Source organism: Medicago sativa, chromosome 8 (genome assembly GCF_051527215.1).
Source record: "Medicago sativa cultivar Bolivia chromosome 8, Bolivia_mono, whole genome shotgun sequence".
Taxonomy (NCBI): Eukaryota; Viridiplantae; Streptophyta; class Magnoliopsida; order Fabales; family Fabaceae; genus Medicago; species Medicago sativa.
The window spans coordinates 7844687-7859018 of NC_140756.1; the positions used below are offsets into that span (position 1 = coordinate 7844687).

General features: G+C 30.4%; 1 protein-coding gene across 1 annotated transcript; it reads right to left on the bottom strand.

The window, feature by feature from the left end:
• Positions 1-11193: 11193 nt before the first annotated feature.
• AIR12 (auxin-induced in root cultures-like protein) lies at positions 11194-12211 on the bottom strand. Its single transcript, XM_085733079.1, has one exon. It carries the CDS (start codon positions 12094-12096, stop codon positions 11404-11406), a length of 693 nt encoding a protein of 230 aa, XP_085589205.1. The 5' UTR covers positions 12097-12211; the 3' UTR covers positions 11194-11403.
• Between the last annotated feature and the right edge of the window lie 2121 nt (positions 12212-14332).

Consider the following 14332-nt stretch of genomic DNA (forward strand, 5'->3'; position numbering starts at 1 on the left):
CAAATATTACTTTCTTTTTAGTGTATTTTTTGTGCCTTTTTCTCTTTACCTCTCTATATAGCCCTCAATCTCTTCGTTATGTGGTTTCATTTAGCATGAAAAGCCTCATGAGCTAATTTTCATTTGGTTTTCTTTGTTAGGGATTGCTAACATATTGACTCGGTATTTTAGGGAATTATTACATCCTCCAATAGAGGTATTTTTACGAGGTATTTTTCTACAACATTGCTATTTTTAAAAATATATTAATTGGCTTAAATGCAGAATTTTCCAATTTTTTCCTTTCAATGTTGCTAAAGAATATATTTTATTTGATGGGTACTACAATATTAACCTAACACAATGATGTTGAGTTTGCTTATGCTATGCGGGATATTTAGCTCACATTGAAATTTGATTGTTGTTTCACTTATGGCTTGCTTTGTATCAAGGTACTTTTTTTTTTTTTTTGTGTAGCGGGATTTACACAAGACATAGTCATGTAGATTAAATCATTTGCTTATTTTTTTCCTTCTACTCTTCTCTTTAGTTTATATATTCACTTTTATTTTCAGTTTTTCTAAGTTGATTTTGTTATACTCCTATAAACCATACTCATTTGATCCACTTTATTTTGCAGAATGGTTTGTAAGCATTAGGAGTTTTCTTACCTTTATCATTAGAGGACACTCAATTATATTGGTTTGCTCACCGACCAATTAATATCTTGGCTCTTATGTCTATTTTCTTATAGTTTAATAGTAGTTTAATGAAAAAGATGTCTTCTTATTTATGTCATCTTATCTATGTCTTCTTTTATATTCTTATTTATGTATTCTAATTTATGTTGTGATATGGTGGTTCGTTAATTATATGTTTGAGCAAAATGTATATCAATTTCTTGACCACATTCAATTTATTGTGTTATGGGAATGAAGTTGCAGGAAAAATCAAATTGCTTATGAAGCTCAAATTGGATTGTTCTCTTGAGAACCACTTGAACTAACTCAACTATACCGGTGTATAGAATGATATTGTTGTTGGTGATGGTTTCAAAATGAACAATGGGCAGTCAATCTTTTATTTTGCATGATTGAATTTTTGTTTTGCATTGCATGATGTTTTAAGCATAATTGAAGGATCAGATTGTTCGGCCATTAAGTCGGCAAAATTGTTGTATGTGTAGACTTTTCACATGAATATTCTAAATGCTTATTGAAATTTGTTGTTCCTTCAATCAAGTTTGGTTGCTTTTGAGATTGAAAGTGTTGAACATTAGTTCGGTTGCAAAATTGTTGAACATTTACAAGGACCATTGAAAGGATTTGCTATTTTAAATTGGGAGTTCGACAATATTTTAGTTTCTTTTGTGCGAGGTTTGATTTGTGGTCCGTGAGGATCGATTAAAGAAAAATACGAGAGGAATAAATTTATGTTCATATTTTTTATGACATTATAATTTATGTCCTGTGCGAATAATCAATTATGAAAGTGAACTACCATTAGCTTAGAGAATAAACTTTTGTTAATCCTTAAAGATGCTCATATGCAATATACAAGTCGATTGACATAAGTATAACTTGGCAACAACTAATTCATGATAACAGGCAACAACCACTCTAGATGTGGAAGACATAAGAATTGTTAGTCCTTGGTTAAAAAGTTTGAGATACATTGATGAATTTTAGCAAAATTTCCCCATTACTATCAAAAGAAAATTCTGCGGAAGGAATTGAGAAATAATATCCAAAGTTAAAAGTATAATAAGAACATAAAGGAAAATATGATGATTCATTAAACACTAAAGAAATGCTTGGAGGATAAAATGCACTCCAAAGACCGAAAGAATGTGTTACATGTTCAATGAGGATAAGTAATAAAGTATATGATGCACCAAAAAAAAATTAATAAATAAAGTATCTCATTTGTAAATAACAAAAAACTATCAACATTGATATCCAAAGATCAGTTTCCGTTAATTGTTTCATTTGCAATGACTATCAACGAAAGCCAAGGTTAGCCACTAAAAAATGTTGGTGTCTATTTACCTTCTCCTGTTTTTTCACATGGACAATTGTATGTTGCAATATCAAGGGTTACTTCAAGAGATGGTTTGAAGATCTTGATAAATTATGAAGACGGTGAAGATACCAATGTTACATCGAATGTGGTTTATAAAAAAGTTTTTTGTAATGTGTAGTACTTCGTTGTATAATTTATTTTTTCCGACATATGTTCATTTTAAAGGTATTAGCAAAGTGTAAAACTTTTTGTGTTAAACGACTCATGCTATTTCAATATTATGTTATATTCGCGAGTAGATGTTTCATTATAAAATGACCTGCCATCGCACTTTTATATTATTTTTTATTTCATTGCCAATTATTACTATTAATATGACCCGTGCGATAAGCACGTCGATTGCCTAAGTATATATATATAGAGGGCATTTCAAATGAGAGCACTTTTAAAATGAGAGGGTGAGAGGATGAAAATGTGGCCATTGGATTAGTTAGATGGCTGTGATTTAATTCTCACTTTAAGTGACTCACGTGACACTCTTTGCCAAAGAATTAAACACGTTTCTCTCACCTTGGCTGTCTCTGTGCCTTCACCGTGAACGTTCCTGCTTCTTCTTCTCCCTACCTTCAACGTTATTCTTTCTTAACTTAACTCTTACCGATCTCTCCACTTTTCTGTATCGATTGCAAACTCTCCTTTTCATCTTCATTGCTTTTCTGCGACATCACAATATCGATTGCAAACTCTCTTTTTCATCTTCATTGCTTTTCTGCGACATCACAAATTAGGGTTCCAGAAAATGATATTCAGCTTGAATTTATTTTCCAAGTAAAGTTGAGAATGTTAAGCTTATTTTTGTTCGTTTTTAATATAGCAGATTCCACTGGTGTATGAATTAAACTATTTTTCTGTATCAATTGTGACTGCAGAATTTCAAGAGTGCAGAATTTTGTGGATGCACAGTGTTGAAAATGCAGAATTTTAGAGATTTCAATTGACAAAGAAGAATTTTAGAGATTTCAATTTTTAATGCAGAATTTTGTGAGGTTTCGATTGTGAATGCATAATTTTTATCAGTTTCAGTTTTAAATGAAATTGATTCAAATAAATTATTGCAGACTGAATGAAACTAATTCAAATAAATGAGGTTTCAATTGCAAACAATTCAAACCATGATAACATGCTTAAATTTAAAAGGACTTGTATAATGGAATTTGATGCATGTGATCTATCAGAATGATCTAAAGCAGCTTATACTCATCAAATGTGCATTTCTCAAGTGTTCATGAGTGAACTAGCACTCTGATCATGACATTGGGGTAGCTTTACACCTTGATAATACCATTCAATCAAATCTTTAGTTCCCTTCTACTCATGGTTTTGTGAATCTCATCTCATTTGATATAATAGAATTTGCATACAATACAATCTTGTGAATCTTATCACAAGTTTAAAAGATTAATCTATACTATCTTGTGCCAACATTTATTAAGTTCATAACAAAATACATATTTTTGTGCCAAAATTAACTAGAATACATTATTCTACTAACAAACTAGAATTTAGTTCATAACATTTATACAGTTATCTGTCTGTAACAAAGCAATAAGTTAGTTCTTCGTCATGTAACAACACATTTCTCTCTATCGAACAAAGTAGTTCCAATGGCTTGAATATAAAAGAAGAGATTGGTCTCAATCACATATAATTGTCATTATGGTTATGAGTTGGATCAGTTTTTTATGAATCAAAGTTGGATGATTATGAGTTGGATTAGTTTTTTATGAATCAAAGTTGGATGATTATGTTAGTCAATAGTAGGTATATACTAAAAGTCAATATCAAACCTATATCACAATAAGAATTTTGGACTGCAGAATTTTGGATAGCAATAACTCAAACCAATATCACAATACAATAGAATTTTATTACAGTACAATGGTAATCTCATCGTAAACTTAAAATAGAAATTAAGCTTTTACAAACTATTTTTCTTATACTATCTAGTATCTACAATATGGCTATTCTAGTTGAAATACATTTCTTGTTCACTTTGTTTGCTGCTTTCAAATTTGCAAGAGTATTCAAACTCAAACTTTCCTTTATTGTATCCCATTGGGCTTCTTTTCCCACTTTTCTTCCGCTTTCCTTCTTCTTTTCAGTTGCAGAATTTAAAAAATTTGTATATACAACCAATGCAAAATTTGTATATACAGTATCTACATATATGCATATTCTAAATGAAATTTCTTTCTTCTTCTTCTTCTTCTTCTTCTTCTTCTTCTTCTTCTTCTTCTTTTCTTGTTGTCTAGACATAACAGTAACACACAGTGCCTTTCCAATTTTCCTTCTAAAGTGAACCTAATTGATTCATCCAAAAAATAAATTGAACCTGGAAAAGTGATATTCAAACAGAAGAAGATGTAAACCAATTGGGGTATCAAATTAAATTGGGAAAAGGTGAATCAAAGGTATCGAGAATTAAATTGGGGTATCAAATTAACAAATTCTGATTATCACATTTGTGTGAGAGAAAAAATCATATCTTGTGTTTGTGTGACAAGAGGAGTGAAAACTGAGAAAGGTGAGAAGAAGAATTGTATGTTAGAAAGGTGAAAAGAGATGTCACTAATGTGAGAATTTAATAACAGCCATGAAAACGCAGAAAAGCAATGAAGATGAAAAAGAGAGTTTGCAATCGATATTGTGATGTCGCAGAAAAGCAATGAAGATGAAAAGGAGAGTTTGCAATCGATACAGAAAAGTGGAGAGATCGGTAAGAGTTAAGTTAAGGGGAGTGTATTGGATTAGGATTTTAAAAGACTATTTTAATAAAAAAGTCTTTAAGATTTTAAAAGATTGTGTGAGATTGTATTGATTACGTGAGATTTTAAAAGACTTTTATGTAAAAGACTTTATACACTCAAGATTTTAATGGATTTATCACACCGACTTTTAAGGATTTCAAAGGATTTTATGGGATTTTAAAATTTTAAAGGATTCAATGAATTTTAGGGGAAAAAAGAACAAACTTACAAGTGTGAATGATAAAAATAATGAACAAATAAATTCTAGCGTTTGAATAAAGAAAAATAAAACCAATAAAAAATTCTTTTACTATTGATTTTAAAATTTTAAGGATTTTATGGATTTTATAAGATTTTAAGGGACTAAAAAACACTCTTAACACATTATTCTCCATACACATTTTTTATTTGTTAAAAATGTTATTCCCACAAAATTCAATTGTACATATTTAAAATTATGACAGCCCTTACAAATCTTTCAAAAAAAAAAATATTGTGTCGGCCTCATTTTGTGTTTGAAATTAGAGAAGTCGTTTGAGTTTTTCTAAGAGAGGTGAGAGAGAGAGAGAGAGAAGAGAGGGAGAGAGAGAGAGAGAGAGAGAGAGAGAGAGAGAGAGAGAGAGAATAGAGAGATAGAGAGACGAAGAGAGAAAGGAGAGAGGAGGGAGGGGAGAGACGAGAGAAGGGAGAAGAAAGAGATAGTAACTTTTAAATGAAAAACAATCCCAAGAAATCTCATCTTTTTATGAAAGACTTTTTCTTGTTAAAATTACACTACAAAATCCCACAAAATCCATCAAAATCCAATTTATTAAACAATCCTTCGAAATTTGAATGATTTTGAATACCATCGGACTTTTTTAAGTGATGAAAAGTCTTGATTGAATACCTCAAGACTTTTTTAAAATGACAAAGAGTCTTGATTGAATACCACAAGACTTTTTTTAAGTTGCAAAAAGTCTTGATTGAATACCACAAGACTTTTTCATAATTAAAAAGTCTTTTAAAATCCCATAGAATCCTAATCCAATACATCCCCCTAAGAAAGAATAACGTTGAAGGTAGGGAGAAGAAGAAGCGAGGAACGTTCACGGTGAAGGCACAGAGACAGCCAAGGTGAGAGAAATGTGTTTAATTCTTTGGCAAAGAGTGTCACGTGAGTCACTTAAAGTGAGAATTAAATCACAGCCATCTAACTAATCCAATGGCCACATTTTCATCCTCTCACCCTCTCATTTTAAAAGTGCTCTCATTTGAAATGCCCTCTATATATATATATATATATATATATATATATATATATATATATATATATATATATATATATATATATATATATATGGGATATGATCAATTGACACCAAGGTGTCAAATTTTATTTGACACCAAATCTTATCCCTCCATTTTGATTTAATCAAACGATCAAAATTAGTCACTAGTGTTCACATGATTTCCTTCCTTATTTTTTGAAGGGTGATTTCCTTCCTTAATTGTAATTATGTTTTTTATTTTTGTACTTAATTTTTCATTGCTGAAGATATATTGAATAGTCGGGACCACATCATCTCTTTGTAACTAATGGGATATCCCTCTCACCATAGCTCGATAAGTTCTCAAAAACCTTCATCAAGTGTTGTCCTTCAATTCACAAAAATTGAAATCAATTGATCAAACTATTTTTTTTTGAGGCAATCCATTCAAACATTTTTATTGCCAGTAATAAAAAGTTCAAACAACTATGTGTTTTACATCATGTTAGCGAGCAACAGATAAAGGTTAATTGGAGTAATGAAATAAGAATGAAGCTTGTGCACGGAGCCATAATAATAAAAGATATAGAATCCTTAAAGAGAGATATAGGAACTGAGAGTTTTTAGAAAGTAATTAACTAAGAGAAGAAAGAATAGATTATTTCTAAAATTAAAAGGTGGCTCATTTAATCAAGCATGTGAGCACTTAACAAATTGATTAGAGCCGTTAGATTAAGACTATATTAATGGATAGGATTTGGTGTCAAATTTTATTTGACACCTTGGTGTCATTTGATCCTATATATATATATATATATATATATATATATATATATATATATATATATATATATATATATATATAGGACCGATGGGAGTTCAGACTTCATCAGTACAATAAACACAACAGTAAAAAAGAAAATAAGTTATTTCATATTCTTCAAAAAAAAATAAACTTATATGGGGTTTGGGGTAACACCTTCAAAACTTCTTTTTCAGAAAAAGAAAGATAGGGGAGATGAATTTTTCAAAAGAAGTTTAAAAAAACAACTCATTTGAAGTTTAAAGTTAAAAAAGAAAAAAAAGTTTTTAAAAATTCGATGATGATGCCATCATTGCTCACATATAGATTTGAGGAGTGCAGATTTGGAAGATCAGAAAAGGGGTTGATTCAATATATAGAGCACATTGTATGATTGTAAATAAAAGATGTTAAAATTTGTGGTCCAAGATGAACCAATCTCTTTAGAGTTCCCTTTTACCCTTTTATATGGAATCCTTGTTCTGATATTTTTTAGACTTAAATAGTTTTTGGGTTCCTGAATTTAATTTAAACATAAAATCATGTTAGCTATGGACTTTCGATACAACATTAATATTTTATGCAATTTCAACTTCAATTTTTGGGAGAAAATTAATGGAACTGGAAACTATCATATTACAAAGAGAAGAAAATATTAAAAGATCAAAATCTCTTAAAAAAATGAGGGCTAATATTGCAACGGATCAAAAGTGGATTATCTTTTATTTGTTACCGTACTAAATTGAATATTGCCCCACATTGTGAATGAAATGAATTGGACATCCTTTTTGTGTAAACAAAAAGAAAGAATGAAAGAAACAAAAGAAGGGACATGTAAAAGTTGAATTTCTAAAACGGATAGATAATATAGAAATGTAATCCCCTGCCTTTCATTGATATGATTTCTGAATAATATACAATTATTGTTAATCCTATTTTGGTAACTATATAATTGCTAATGAATATAATTCATGGCTACATAATTCCTAATGAATATAATTCATGGCTAATGAATTGCTAATGAATATTTACAAGTCAAATATACAATGAATATAGACATATTCTAATAGATAATTGCAAATCGTCTTAACCAAATTGAGATTAGAAAAGTTCAAGACTCAACAGAAGAGTATAGAAAAAAAAAACTACTAAAACAAAAAACAAACCAAAAGGAAAGATAGGAGGGAGATGATGATGATGATGATGATAAAGAAATTTTAAAAATGCTATAAAATTTGAGTTGGTTTCACATAGTGGGTGGTTTTAACTTTTAGTATTGATATGTCTAATGAAGATCCAGAAAAGAACTTAACTAGTGATGGATTCTAAAGTGGTTGTGAAGAACTTAACTAGTGATGGTGATGTTAGAGCTGCGGGTTACGGTTAGTTCAAAAATTTGCAAATTGTTGGAATTAGATTGGGAGGTTAAGGTATGTCACACGTACCACGAAGCTAACTTTTGTGCGGATGCCTTAGCGGTGATGGGTTGTAGCAGTGGTTCCAAGATGATTATTTATGAGCAACCACCAACTCATATTAGTTCGCTTCTTTTGCCGATTATGTTGGGATATTACATTCCCGTAGTGTTGCCGTGTAGTTATTTCTTTCGGGCTTAGGCCCTCTTTGTTTCCAAAAAAAAAAAATCGAGAAAAGAACACGGTTATGCTTGGTGTTCCGTTGCGGTGGAGGATGATCCTTCACGGTGGATGAGAATTGTGTGCAAGTATGTTAGCACTATGACGCTCGAAGCCGGTATGAGAATGAGGTGGATATATGCGAAATGAGGTAAAGTGAATCGTACCTTGGGGGTGAAGTCGTGTCACCCTTATATAGGCGTGTAGGAGAATAATCGTCTCCATAAAATGTGGCACATCTTCGAAGGCGGTTAGAGATGGCCTTAACGGCTCGGATGGACCGATGCGCGCTCCAATGCGGTGCTCCACATGAAGCTTAGTCCGTTCCATCGTCGTTGTGGGCCGCCTTTATTGGGCCTTGGATAATTGGGTCTTTGGCTTGTCGGGTCTTGTAACCGGTCCGGAACAAGTATATTTTGGGTTTCAATTTTATTGGGGCCAAAATTATTTTAGGACCATAGAATTGATTTTGATTTGTTTAGTTGGTCTCAAGTAAAATTGATTTTGTACGAATTGATTATATTTGATGTTTTGAATTGGAGTTTTTTATTATAAAACTTATCTTAACAAAGTTCAAACAAAGTAAATTTTTTGAATTGTAGTAAATTTTTTGTTTAAGTTATTTTTACATCAATGTATTCAAACAAAATTCATTTTATCTTCAACTCATTTTTAGGTAAAATCAATTTTACATAATAAATTCACTCAAAATCAATTTTATCAACATAAAACCAAAGATGTTGGGAACATTTATTACGAATTCATAGATAATTACTTGACTCTTTCTAGTCTCACACCATATAATTCTAGTTACACCCAAATTTATTTAAAATTTTACAATAATACCAAAATTGTCCTCTTCATGTAAATTTCTAAAAACCCTTCTTTCATTATCATTCTAAACCCTCACCCCTTTTTCACCCACAAACCACCATGGATATGCAATCAATACCTACTAAAATCGCCAATTAAATCAACATCTCTTCCATTGATACGTACTCGATTCATACAAGTAAGTGAATTTCATAAATTTTTTCGAGTTTCTATTTATCGTTTGCTCTATGATTTATTTGATGTTGTTAATTTTACCATGGATGTTTATCGTTATTGTTAATTTCACGTTTGTCCGTCGATTTGTTTGATTTAATTTTACGTAGAAGGGTAACGTAATTTAAGTTTACATAGGTCTCACGTGAATTTAGTTTACGTACATATTTTAAAGAGGAATAACATACACGTCAACTCGGTTTACATGAACTTAAGTAAACTCGGTTTACATAAACTGTGTAAACTACGATAGTTTAATTAACTTGTTGTAAACTCGGTTTACATAGTGCATGTAAACTCGGTTTACATAAACTACGTAAACTTAGTTTACATAAACCGTGTAAACTCGGTTTTCGTAGTGTATGTAAACTCGGTTTACATAAACTACGTAAATTGAGTTTACATAAACTACGTAAACTCGGTTTACATAAACCGTGTAAAATCGGTTTACGTTAGTTTACTTAACATATGTAAACTCGGTTTACATAAACTACGTAAACTTAGTTTACATAAACCGTGTAAACTCGGTTTTCGTAGTGTATGTAAACTCGGTTTACATAAACTACGTAAATTGAGTTTACATAAACTACGTAAACTCGGTTTACATAAACCGTGTAAAATCGGTTTACGTTAGTTTACTTAACTTATGTAAACTCGGTTTACATAAACTACGTAAACTTAGTTTACATAAACCGTGTAAACTCGGTTTACATAGTGTATGTAACCTCGGTTTACATAAAATAGTTTATTTTAATTAAAGGGTATATTAGTAATTTTAGGGTGTAACTTGGATTATTTGGGGTGTGGGTAGTATCTGTCTAATTACTTCCTCCGATCACTATTATAAGTAAATAGTTTCTTATAATAGTCGTTTACTAATTGATGTAATGTTTATAATATAATGAAGGGGAGAGTAGTTTTTCTTTTTCTTTTTTCCGTAAAAAGATATAGCACTTTCTCTCTCTTTTTTTTTTTTCCCAATGTTACGATGTTTATTTTTAGGCATGTAATAAAGGGCGTTGTTCACACTCTTGCAATAGTTTCAACGGATTTATGTAATTTTAGTCGTCGATTGTGCAGTCCTAACCCTCTACATTATTTTAGCAGTTTTAGCACATTACATGTTTCTCAAGCAATAAATGATGTCGAAATTTGTTGCCTAACAATAAATGATGCCACCGAATTTTTAGATTTTAGCATGATTTTAGATTTTAGATTTTAGCAAATGCTAACGATAATTTTACATTGCCAACGTGCAATAATTAAACTCTAAAAAAGAATTATTTTCAATACATAACTTGTCTTTTGTTTTCATTTTTTATTTCTTAAAACATATTCTTAGGACATTTATTAACAAAAAAACCATGATTGCTAACAGATATTTGATGCAAGGTTAGGTAAATTATGCAATCTCAACCAACTTTAGAAGAAGAACAAAATTGGTAAAAACCTATCAAATTACAAGGAGTGAAAAAGTACAAAAGATCAAACCCACCACAATTGTGACACTTCAAACTTAGAAGTGAGTGCATTTACGTGTTACGTGTACTTGACTATATTGCTCATTACTATGAAAGATTAAGAAATCAAGTGGACTTCCATTTTGTCAGAAAAAAAGAATGAAATAAACAAAAAAGAAGGAATCTATAATATGCTAAAAAAAGGGATCTGTAATAAATGCCGAATTGCTAAATTGGATACAAAATTACAAATCATCATCTAACCAACCAGATCTCAATCAGAAATACTAAAAAGTAAAAACCACAAACAAACCAAAAAGAAGAAAAAGAGAAATTAAGATGAATTATTGTTTGAGAAGAGAGTGTAAAGAATCACATGATGACATCACAATCATTCTCTTCTCACATGGTAGTAATTAAACTCAAGAAAAGCAAAACAAACCCAAAGTAAAATCCCATAACCAAACCAACCCCACCACTCTTTTCATTCCCAGTGCTATTTGCACCTCCAGCTGTTGTGGACCCCACCACCGGCAACGGCATGACGGCTGAAAGTGTCTCCGGGTTAATCTCATGCTTCATTGGCTTCTCTTTGACAACAGGTCCCACTTGCCATACCTGACTAACATTGTCCGACTTTTCCGGCAACTTCACCGACGCAAATATCGTTATAACACCGTTAGATTCTTCGGCAGCCAACCCCCATGTTTCAACGGAGAGGCTTTTTACTTCGTTAATGCCACCGTAAGAAGTTAGGTTATAAGTGTGAACACCAAGTTTACTGTTGGTTTTGTAAGCTATGAGTGCTTGTGCTCCAACCATTTTACCACCGGTAGGGTTAATACCCCATGAAACCCAATCATCTTTAGTCTTCGGTGTAGCGGAGAAGGCAACCGCGATGGAGCGGTTGGTGGTGTTGTACGTGAAGTGGAGTGTGGCTGAAAGAGCTGTAAGATCTGTGCAGTTTGTGTATGTACGGTTTGATGGAAGCTTTTGAGAAGCACATTTGAGAGCTGAGTGAGAAGGTGTTATGAGAGAGATGAATATGCAAGTGGAAATAGTGAGGGCTAAGATAAGAGAAGAAGATGAAGCCATTGTTGAAGAAAGAGAGAAGAGTATAAAGCAAATAGGTTTTCAGCTTTGGGGTTAGGAAGTGGGATATATAGTAAAATGGAACGTGTGGAGAGGAAAATGTTTTAAAATAAGAAGGATAGTGCAAGTGGAGTTTGTTTTTTTAGTATAAAATAAAATTTGAGTTTTGAGATATTTTTGAAAGGGATGGAATTTTTTTGTTTGTAGAAAATATGAGTTTTATAATAATATAGAGATTTTGCTATGAAAATATTTATAGAGATATTTTATATATGAACATATTGATGGATATATATTTGTATATAGACAAAAAAGACAAAAACACTACCAAAAAAAATATAACACTACCAAAAAGACAAAAAAGACAAAAAGATATTAAGTATCATGATATGTACTATTCTGTATATAGTTTTTTTCTCTAAAAATTAAACATATTATGGTAAGTAATAAAATATGAATCAAGGTTTGTGTAAAATTGATTTGCACATTATTAATGTATATAGATTGAATTTTTTACTAATACTGTGAAATAAAATTATATAGATATTAATGATATTTTACTGTTTTATAAAAAATAATGCTGTTTTTTAAATATGTCTATACTATGGCATGATAATTAGATATGAATGGATGTGTGTAAAGTTTATTTCCATAGTTAAGAGAATCCAAACCAAAGCACCCCATTTTGAATGTTTAATTGGGTTATGTATTTACATATCATCTATTTTATAATTTTTAATAATCTCTTCAACCTATCACTTCAAAAAATTTAACTAAATGGATCCCACTCATAACTCAATACCATTGTATTTCAACAAAATTTATTCATTTTTATATGATCTAATAAGCATGATCCGCAAAAATTGAAGAGAGGGAATGTGCTTCCGTAGCTACCATTCTCTATAAGCACCCAACATTTTATCTCAACAATGGAGATGTTTATTTAATACGATGATAAATAGGTAAAACATCCACCATTACGGATGGTCTAACGTAAATAAGTTACATTTACAAAATGTTTATATATATATATATATATATATATATATATATATATATATATATATATATATATATATATATATATAAAACGAAGACACCTCTAGTGGTGTCAAACCATCATATTGTCTATCATAATTTTGATAAAGTTATTGTGTGTATTAGACCCTTGGCAACACTTGTTTGGTCACATATCTAAAAAATATAAAGATTTGAATACATGTATTAAGATATAATTTTTTTATTATTTTAAAAACATATATTATTCAATTCATTCTCTTTTTTCTTCACTTATGTGTGTTTTTTCAAATTCATTTTATTTTTCCTCGTGACCAAACAAATATTTCTCTTTAGACATTAGTATAAAGAAAGTCTTTCATGGTCATAATTACTTGATTGTATTTTGGGCACACATATTTAGCATAAGATAAAACGAGAAAAAGAATTAAATAATATACATTTTTAATATGATGAAATGATCATGTGTTTTTCTGTGTTTTCAAATAATTGTGATCACTCAAGTGTTTCCCCTTAATATATAAAATTAAAAATCAATATCTACTGATTTATACTGATAAAGCCTTATATTTTTCTTAAATAGCCAATTTTTTCATCCACAAACAATTAGTTAGTGTAAATTGTAAGAGATTTGATCGAGTTTAGAAAATGATTGATGGTTTGATCTTTATTTCTTGTGTACGAGAAAATTTAATCGAAGGAGATAATCCACTTTGTATGTCTTTTTTATAGATATTAGTCATCGCTAAGTGGCTTTGAAAACTTTATACTTATAACATAATAATAAGGCATATTTTATATTCAAAATTAACTGGACATATATAATTAAAAAATAAACTAAAAAAATAAACGAATTCAGCAATGACCACTGTTTGCCAATTTTTTAAACAAAAAAATAGAGGGGAAATAAAGCAAGTGATGTAACTTCTTTAAAAGAGATAATAATATATGCACTTTTAACTTGCATGACATGTGCATGTTTTCATAAAGAAAAACACTACCTTTACAAATATTAGTAATATATTTTTCAATTCACTTTTTACGATTATTGATTTAATTATTCTCTAAAAGTAAACACATTTTTCTTAATTGTTTATTTATAGAATAATTGAAATGACTTTTTATTACTAAAGTACTGACCCGTAATTATTAGAATCTACGGGTTTTAGCGGGCATCTAAGATATCTCCTTGAGATCATTTGAACCCGTTATAAACGACCGC

Excerpts from the sequence above, each read along its gene's own strand:
- AIR12 (XM_085733079.1), bottom strand. The coding sequence starts at position 12,096 with ATGGCTTCATCTTCTTCTCTTATCTTAGCCCTCACTATTTCCACTTGC.